Below are 10,025 nucleotides of genomic sequence, written 5' to 3' on the forward strand. Positions count from 1 at the left end.
GCTATTCCAAGACCTAGGAGAAATGCCTGCTGTAAGCAGAATGGGATGGAGAGGTGCCAGGAAGAAGCTGGCAGGGGTCTAAATCTGGAGGGAAACAGATGTCTGTCAAAGGAGATAGAATGAGATCATTGGTTATCAGGAAGATAAAGAAGCCACAGAAGCCTGTTGGGCGTGGCCAATGCTCAGATGAAGCAAGAGGGCAGGGAGGACAGAGGTGAGGACACGGGGGTGGGAGAGGGAGTTATGAAGAGTTATGGGGTTATGGGATGAGAACAGATGGACAAGAAAACACTCCTGGAGTCATCCCCCCACCCCACCCCCAAGGTCAGAGCTTCCCCGGCAAGCACAAGATTCAAGCCCCAACCCTGCATGGTGGTGGATGCCTGTCAGCTAAGCATTCAGGTGGCAGAAGGAGGAGAAACCCAGACTTTAAGGTCATCCTCAGCTACACAGTGTTTCATTCAGGCCAGCTTGCAAGACCCTATCTCAGAAGTGTGTGTCTGTATGGGGGAAGGGGGTGTCAAATCTGTCAAAACAAAACAGAACCAAGTCTACATGGGGAGAAAGTGAGTCCTATTTCCAACTCTCTACCTAACTACAGCTGATCTTCAGCATCCAGTCTCCTCAACATTCATTGGTAACTCCCTCATCCATCCTGCCAGTGGTGTCACATCCACAACAAGTGAGACCACCCATGGTGACACCCTGCCTTCTGTCAGGGATGCATTCCAAAACCCTCAGTGCATCCCTGAAGCTTCAGACAGTAACAAACCCTCATATACTAAGCTTTTCCTATACATGCAGAGTGAAGATAGTTTGACTTGTAAGTTAGGCACCGTAAGCAAATATATAATAAACTATAATAAAATAGAACAGACATAGCCATATACTTGGGTAAAACTGTCAGGATTATTATTCTTGTGCTTTGGGGTCCTTAATAAGCAAAATAAAGGTCACACAGACACAGCACTGTCATACCCACAGTGAATGGCTCCTTAGTGACTAACAGGTGGGAGGTGCATACAGCATGGACATTAGAGACAAAGGGAGGTTGACTGTCCTGGGGGACAGACTAGGATGGAGGGTGGGTCACCATGCTATGCAGAACAGCATGCAATGTGAAGCAAACACGCAAACACAAAACTCTGTGCATCACTCGTTCTGTAGTTTTCCACTTACTACAATGATGATCACAGATAACCCAGACTGCAGACAACAAGCTGTGGGAGGGACTACTCTAGTCACTAACTCAGTGTGTGCTACAACATTACAGAACACTACAGGATGAGGCCATTACACAGGTGAAGGCAGGTACAAGAGAGAATTAGGCCTGTCACTGGACAAGAAGGAAAGGTGGGTGGGAGAAAAGTTTTAGGGAAGAGAAGGAGACTGGAATGAGGAAGAGAGGCAGCCAAGAGAACATAGAGGCAGATGTTAAGATTCCACTCTGTACCTTTAAAGGTTGTTATGAATATTCTTAAGGGATGGATATGTATAGGGCTTGGTATGTCTAGGTGGGCAATTTTATCTGATTGGATCAGAGGTTATTGTGTTGTGTGTTCTTTCATGTGGCAATGAAGTTCAAAAGAGTATATGTGGTGGCTGGAGACACTGGCCTCCACAGAATTGGGATTTTTGGCATGGTGGCAACTTGCCTTGGGAACTAGATGGGTAGAGAGATTGTTGCCAGGCAGAGATTAAAGCCATCGGCAGAGTGATATGGGATAGAGCAAAGTGGGTGAGAGGCTTTGCTGACTGAGATGAAGGTATTTACCAGATATCTTGGGGCACTATGGGGCTGGACCTAGTGTGGGATAAAAGACATCATTTGTTTTTTTATAATTTTGCAGCAACAGAACACAGCTAGCACAACTACGGGGACTAGAAAGATGTCCAAAGACTCAGTCGGGCAGGGGCCTCGACCTCTTTGGTAAGAAGCAGGCAACAGTGTCCCATTTGTCTATTTCATTTCTATTCCCTATTTCTGTAACTGGGCTTTGTACAGCAAACAATGAGAAGGAGGAACCGATCTGTCAATGACTGTGTAAGTGTTCAAAGAATAAAAAAGCCAGGCAAAGAGAGAAAATGCCACATTAAAAAGAAGTGTGTTAAAAGCTATTGGCTATTGTGGCTTAGGACATAAACTTATCTCCCAGTTAGTGATCTCCAACAGGGCAAGAATCAGAAGGCATAAACGACTAGAGTCCAGGGGACGAGATACAGAGTAAGGAAGTTTGGTTTTGGGGTGGGACTGTAGAGGCTTAGAGGAGATCCTGGAGCCTGTTTGCTTCCCCTGGAAAAGAAAGTTTCTCACAGCTCCGTTCCAGTAGTCAGTTACAGGATGCCTAGAGAGACATGTTGGCTGAGAAACCTTTAAAATAGGAACCTCATAAATGAAGAATTTTTTTAAACATAGATTTAAAATCACTGTATGGAGACCAATACATGGGAACATCAACATATATTCTTTAAGGAACAAAACATTCTTTTTTTTTTTTTTCGGAGCTGGGGACCGAACCCAGGGCCTTGCGCTTCCTAGGCAAGCGCTCTACCACTGAGCTAAATCCCCAACCCCAAAACATTCTTTTTCAAAGAAAAGACGCTTAGAAGCATGAATCTGGAATATTTGTGGAGCTTTAATTTTTTTATGTGTGTAAGGGTTTGCCTGCATGTATGTATGTGCACCACATGCATGTCTGGTGTCCATGGCAGTCAGAAACAGGTCTTGGACCCACAAGAACTGGAGTTACAGATGTTGGTGAGCCCCCGTGAGAAGTTCTGGAAACTAAACACTGGTCCTCTCCTAGAGCAGTAAGTACGCTTAGCCACTGAGCCATCTCTCTAGGTCTCTTGTGGATCTCCTTAAACCTTCACAGGTGGCATCTGATCCACCGCCACATCATACTTAACATCTGGGCGAGTTCCCATGAATACCCACACAGCATGAGGATGAAAAGGGGTCAAGGATTTTTCAGTATCACTCTGAAAAACTTCCAAATCTCTCGAGCCTCTGAAAACATCTCTCCAGACCCCTTCACATCCCTGAACCATACAGAAATAGCATTCAGAACAGCACTTCTTTGGAAAACAGCACCCCACAAGTTCTGAGCCATACTGATTCTCTGAATTCTCTTAGCCTCAGTGTTAGAACACGAACACAATAAGGATGGGTACTTCCTCGAGTGAACGCAACTGTATAATACCTAACATCATCACAGGCGGTGACACGGTTGCCAAGTCTATTTCTCAGATGGCTCTACAACCGATCAATTGTGTGAGCCTGAGGCAAGGACTCTATTTGAACTCAAACCCAGAAGACTGGTAGACTCAAGAAGAACGAACGTTCCCTCTGGATTTTCTACTCTTTTTTTTTTTTTCTTTTTTTCAGAGCTGGGGACCGAACCCAGGGCCTTGCGCTTGCTAGGCAAGCGCTCTACCACTGAGCTAAATCCCCAACCCCCACTCTGGATTTTCTAAATGACTCTCAGAATTGACTTTAACTGAGTTAGGCCAGAAGTCATGGTTGGATTAGTAGAACCCGAGGCATTCCCATTAACAGACACTTTCAGATCTACTGAAATTACCACTATATGCATAAATCCATGTGACTCATCGATAAGTCACAATAATTATAACTATCACTGGTGCACTGTTACTTAATAAAAGGATAAGGTATCAAAAATGAGAAATCAACTGACGAGTATTTTAGTACAATGAGTTTCACTTTCAGTCCCCTGTAATTTCATCCTGTGGACAAGATCTGAGGGCTTCACCAGACTGCTAAAGGGTTTCCTGTAATCCTGAAGTCAAGAACCTGTGGAGTGAAGCCATTCACCATGCCTCTCTAGGTACCAATTTCCTCTCTTTGAAAGGAACTGGAGACACTGGGTGGTATGGAGCAGTTGACAGAGTGCCTTCCTAGCATACCCGAGTCCTTGGGTTTAATCCTCAGCACCGCCATGTACCAGATGAAGTTACCTATAATCTTAGCACTTGAGGTGGAGAAAGTTCAAGGTTAGACTGGACTGCAAGAGACTTGTGTCAAGAAAGGAAATTAAAGCTAGGATTATAGCCACCTATAATCCTATCATTCGGGAGACACAGGTAAGAGGACCCTGAATTCAAGGCCAGCCAGGGCTATTTATCTCAAAAAAATTTTTAAGGGGCTCAGAGATTAAAGGGGTGCATAGTTCTCGCAGAGGACCAGAGCTCAGTTCCCCGTACCCACACCGGGCAGCTCACAACCACTTGTAACTCCAGCCATGCATATGCACCCACACACATATAAACATGACTACAGAAAATAAAAATATATCCATTTTAAAAAACCAACCGAACCAGTCACTGTAAAATCCACTCCCTGGTGTCACACCCCAGCCTGAGGAATAGTGGGCCCATGGTGAGGCAGGATGGCAGGAGCAGGACACAGACTGAAAGCACCAGAAAGACCCAGAGTCTGGCACAGGCTTTAAATGGCATTTGAGGATCTGCTCTACAAAGCCTGATCCTCAAGGCTAACTGGGGCAACCGCAACGAAACTGTTGGAGAGCTGACTGTGAAAGCCAGTGTCTCCCTCCAAAGGTTTCCTATCACACTAGAGCTATAGATACCGGAAATCCCAACATGTGTCAGTGCACCGCTCTGCAAACCAGATACAAAGAATATAATCTTTGTTCTCGACATAAATGGGTGGTGTGGAAGCTGACTTAGAAATATACTTTGGCTGAGAGTCAGGGGCTAAGGCAGGAGAATGGAAAGCAAGTCCCAGGCCTGCCTGGGTTACAATAGGGAGACCCTGACTCACAGCGAGACAGAGACTGAGAATGATTGATTTAAAAGTTAAAGAGTGACAAGCATGTTTGTCATAGATATGTGCTTCATGTTCAAATATTAGCATTTTACAACTCTTTTCACTTAAACAGCAAAAAGGGAAAGCACCTGGTTCTGTAGATCTGTGAATTCAGTTACTTGGAAGGTTAAGGTAAGAAGATGGTGAGCTCAAGGGCTACCTGGGCTGGGGGAGTTCAAGGCTAGTCTGGGCAACCTAACAAAACTCAATAATGAAAATTAAAGAGGCTGGGGGTACAGATCAATGGCGGAACACTTGCCTAAAACTCACAGGGCCCTGCATTCAGTCACCAGTACTGGTAGTAAGGAAAACAGAAAAAGAAAAGCGAAGGGAAACCTAACATTGCCTGACTTCAGAGAATACAATACTTATCCCTAAGTACTTAGCACTCGGCTCTAAGCACCTCATTCTGGAGTACTAATGTTGAGTATTCGAGTACTTACTCTAAAGAATTAAGTCCACCAATCACCTTTCTGGATAACACTGATATACACAATGACCGCTTGAGTTCACTTAATCCCAGAAGCTGAACTAGTTAGTACTGTAGTTGAGAATTAGGAACTCCTAGACATGTTGAAAAAACAACCAAGAGGGAACCAAACATAGAAGGAGACAGAGGGGACTGTTACCTTCCCCAAGCACAATTCAAGTGCAGATCACAGCCCCATCCTCATCCAGCCTTAGAGAAAACCTGTTTCTTTTGCTTCAAGTAGCTGTGGGAATAAGCCCTGAATCACCAAAAGCCTCCAAATGGTTACCCCATGGCTTCCTTCATCATCAGCCCTCAGAAGTGACAAGTCCCAGGGCAGTACAGCCACCATTAATACATCCAGCGGTATCCAGACAATTGGTCTAAGGAATCCTGCCTCACTTCCTCAGCAAAACAGTGCAGACTCTTAACTTCTTCCAATAGGACCCATGTTGGGGTGTCAAGTTTAACTGGAAGGAATCTCTAGAACAGTTATGTTAGCTGCTTTACAAGGGAACCCCAGCATCAAGGGTGCACACGACTAAACACACTTACAGAGGAGACCTCCTACCCATAGCAGACAAGCCCAAGTACATGCTCGGCATGAATGCTGATGAGAGGTTTAATTGATAGATTGGGCACTGTCAGACCTGGAACAACAGCTAGTAATAAAATAGAGTAGAATAATGTAGCAAAACATAAGTTGTATGAATGTGTTCTCGCTCTCGCTCTCTCTCTCTCTCTCTCTCTCTCTCTCTCTCTCTCTCTCTCTCTCCTCCTTTCTCCCCTCCCTCCCTCTCCTATCCCATATCATATTGGGACCTCGGTTGACTACTAATAACTGTAACTTCAGAGAACGAAACAGTAAGGAGGACTACTGCTTACCTGGCAGAAATAAAAAAAAAAAAAAAACACAACCTTTGTTTGCCAGAATCCTTCCCCATGGGAGACATAAACAAACATCCATCTCCTCCTTACAGGGCACTAATGACAAACCAAAGTACGGTTCCATCAAAAGTTACACGTGGGGGAACCGATGAGTTCACTGGGCTTCCTTAGAGAGTATGAGAAGAGTAGGTGACCCCAAAGCAAGTTCAGCACCAGAAAGTCTCACCCCAGCGTGGATGAAGGTCTCCCCCTTCCAATACCCTTGCACCCTCTCTGTATGTGCAATTAGGGAAGCAGTAATACAATTAGCCATGCTGGGAATCGTGACTTTAATCTCAGTACTCAGTGGGGCCAGGTTCAAACACAGGAGTTCGAGGCCAGCCCGGTCTACAAAGTGAGTTCCATGTCTCACTCAAAAAACCAACTAGTCAGAAGGGGTCAGAGGGAAGGGTCAGGATCCCAGAAGAGACACCAATGACCCTCCCTAAGCCTTCCTACATTAACAGTCAATAAAGCTGATCTCCTGGCTGCTAGCAAGCAGTCCCAGCTGTTCTGCCGAAGAGGCTAGCAGTCCCTGGTAGGGGAGATGGGATAAGGCAGAAAGTAAGGGATGGCACAAGAGATTGCAGTGAAGAGCTGCAGAGTGAAGGAAGGGAGCGGAAGGCAGAAGTGAACCACAAGGAAAAAGGCTGGAGTGTGGGGTGCAGCGTTTGGCTGGTGGGGGGACAGTCCTGCAGATGGGGCACAAGCACAAGAGAGTGAAGTCACAGAAGTGACTCTCCATGGAATATTGAACCACAGAGGTGAGTGGACTCTCTACAGTGTCACAAAAGGAGGATAGGGACTTCAGTGTGGGTGCTCTGACAACTCAGGGTCTCCTGCAGCCCGGGAAGGTTTCCGAACACAAGAGCAGAGACACCCCCCTCCACACACACACACACACACACACGAAAACTCATGCCTGACTTGAGTGCATAGTCTGTGCTTCAACATCCACACCTACCTGCATCTGCTGTGTTTAGCGAAGTAAATGTCCCAGATTACACCCTGGAACAACTTTGCTAAGCTCTGTCCCCTGGAAACACTATTCAATCGCTTTCAATGCCCTCTGATAAATAACCAAAAACCTGACTACAAAATATGGGAAAATGCAGGAAACATTCTTACTCCTGTGCCTATGACTATATACAGCACACCATCGGAAACATACTTGCTGGGAACAACTTGTAACCCAGGTTAAAGTTAGAAAGCATGTCTTATTCATTAACTAGTACTCTATACTGCTTAAATAAATTAATGTCCTCTTGTGGTGCAGAAGATGGAAGCCAGGGCATGCTCTCTGATTGTCACATATTTCACTTACACAATGACCAGCTACTTACTAGCAGGTATCTAGCCAAGTACTTATCAAGGATAAGTCAAGACCTGGTGATCTGGGACTGAAGAAACCTCACCTATCCATATGGCCTGCAGCCATGCGGAGGAGCAAAAATTCTAAAAGTAAAGCCAAATTAAAAAAAATGTTTTGGGAATATACACATAGATATATATTTGCAGGCTTTCAATCTGCATCAAATTATAATATACTAAGGACGGAATTAATAATATACTAAAGCCTGAGTTCTGAGTCCCGGTTACATAGGCACATAGGATTATGTGTCTGAAATGAGTTTAGATGTCACAGCAGACTAATAACTTTAGGCAGTGTTCTTGCAGGTCTGGGATGTGAAGGAAAAGAGGTGCACTGACAGAACGAATTAAGGGATTACATTTCAATCGTGCCAACTGGGTGGACCTGGGAGAAAGTGATAGAATTCTCACACAACACATTTGTTTATCCCAGAGGCTCCATTTAAAGTCCAATTGTCATGGCAATCGTCCTGCTAAAGGTGAGTGCTTCCTCCCTGACCTGGCTCAATGAAAAGTGAAAGTGGAAAGTTTTCCCACCTGGGTCCAATCTCTCAACGCCACGGTTTCAGATCCAAACCCAGAGGCCAGAGTTCAGAAATGACGCTGGAGCGCTAGCGTACTGTGAACACAAACGCCACGCGCTAGCGCCGGACCTACCCCTTTCCTGCCCCTTAGGGAAGCTGTGTCACACCTCTCCCTCTATGCTAGTAGGTCAGATGGCTGTTCTCACACACAGCCCCCGGACCCTCTTGCCCTCCTTCCCACGCCACACACTTCCTGCCTCTTCCATCACCTCCACTGGCAGCTTCGGCTTCCCATTTTGTCTCTGACTGCTGTCGGGACTGGGACTGCAGTCTTAGGGAGGGAGGGAGGGAAGGAGAGGGACTTAGGGGCTTCCGAGTGGGATCTGGGAAAGGACGCTCGCAAAGCACACCATCCCACGTGCGGCCCTCGCTGACCACCTACGGCAGTGGGGACCCCGCGCGCTCCCACAGTGCGCGCCACTAGAGTTGGGGTTCGGACGGGGAAGGATCTGAGTCCCCAAGCCTAAAAGCACTTTTACATCAGAGCGGGTTGAAATCTCGGGGTTGCAGCACCGGGACCGAGTAGCCGAGTGTGCGCCAGCTCCGCGGGGCCAAAGTGGACTCAGTGGCGCTCAGACGAGGGTGGGGCGGGGCAAGCACTCACCAACCCCGTACTTCTGCCTCTTGGTAGGGATCCAACGGGCCATGGCGACGACTTCGCCCCGCGGCGCTAGCGGCTACAGCCACTCGTGCTCGGAGCGCCCCAGCGCCGGTCGGACTCCTCCGCCATGTTCGGGCAAAACTTGGGCGACTTTGGCGCGCCGGCCGCGTCCACGCCGTCCCGCCTCGCTTGCGCCCGGTGCCCCGCACGCACGCCCGCTCGCCCGCGGTCACCTGCTGGGGCCGGCGGTCGTGCAGCCCTGCGCGCCCTCCCCGGCGCCGCCTCGGCTCCTCCCGCTGGCCGCGCCCTCTGCGCCCCGGGGCCGCCCGCCTCCCCCGCCGGCTCCGCCTCGCCCGGCTGGAGCCGCAGCCGGGAGCCGCCCGCCTTGTCTTCCCAGCGTCCGCTCTGCGAATCCCCAGCGCTCCCGGGCTGCGCTGCGGAGCGCGGAGGAGGAGCTGGTGAGAGTTACTGGTCGCCTCCGGACCTCAATAAATATTTGTTGAATGAATGAGCCGTGTGCTCCCGCCTTCGCCTCCGGGAGCGTCTGCAGCAGCCCTGAGAGCCGGAAGCCGAGCTTCAAGGTCCGCAGGGAACTGTTGAAGGGGACCGGGGCGCTTCGGAAGTATCCAATCTAGGGGACCCTCTGTTAGGACACTTGACAAAGCTCAACTCTGGAAACCCCAAACACAGGGACTTATTTCTCCCAGTTGGAGCAACTCAAACTTTCACACTAGGGGAAGAAGTCTGCTCTAAGAGGTTCCCCTTTCCAAATGACTCCCTGCCCAGAAGGCTTCCTTGTGTGGAGGACGCCAGAACATCTACCACCCCTGACAATCCCCTTTCCGGGTCCTTTTCCAGCCTGGGACTGAGGACTCCAAAAGGCAGCTGTGTGTTGAACTGCTCAGGGGTGCGCTTGGCGCCCTCTGCCTGCGGGTAGACGCGCTTCCCCCTTGGAGAGGCCTTCAGAATGAAGTAGAAGCTACTTAGTAAAGGGACACCTCACACTTAGAAGTAAAATATCAAACTAACTAACCAGTTAGCTTCGCCATCTGAAAAAAAAAATACCTCATGCGGGAAATTGTGTTGTTTTTGGGATCTGTGAATGTGAAGGCTTTCTTGCCAGTTTGGAACCTGACAAGAACAGAACGTGTAATTAAAACACAGTAAAAGACAGTAACGCTTGATTAGAGATGAGTGAACTCTGGTGACTTTTTGCAAACCATG

At 47.9% G+C, this 10,025-nt stretch overlaps 1 protein-coding gene across 4 annotated transcripts in view; it reads right to left on the bottom strand.

Moving 5' to 3' along the window:
* Dock5 (dedicator of cytokinesis 5) overlaps positions 1-9,111 on the bottom strand; it is a 179,004-nt gene extending 169,893 nt beyond the window's left edge. For 2 of the 4 annotated variants that reach the window (XR_010057823.1, XM_039093339.2), the window contains exon 1: positions 8,805-9,111. Coding sequence is in view for 2 of the 4 variants with exons in the window: in XM_039093339.2 (XP_038949267.1) it covers positions 8,805-8,847 (43 nt within the window). In the remaining 2 variants the exon portion in view is untranslated. The remainder of the gene's footprint in view (positions 1-8,804) is intronic. The other 2 variants (NM_001372012.1, XM_039093338.2) reach the window with 2 other exon arrangements.
* Between the last annotated feature and the right edge of the window lie 914 nt (positions 9,112-10,025).

This window comes from Rattus norvegicus, chromosome 15 (genome assembly GCF_036323735.1).
Source record: "Rattus norvegicus strain BN/NHsdMcwi chromosome 15, GRCr8, whole genome shotgun sequence".
NCBI lineage: Eukaryota > Metazoa > Chordata > Mammalia > Rodentia > Muridae > Rattus > Rattus norvegicus.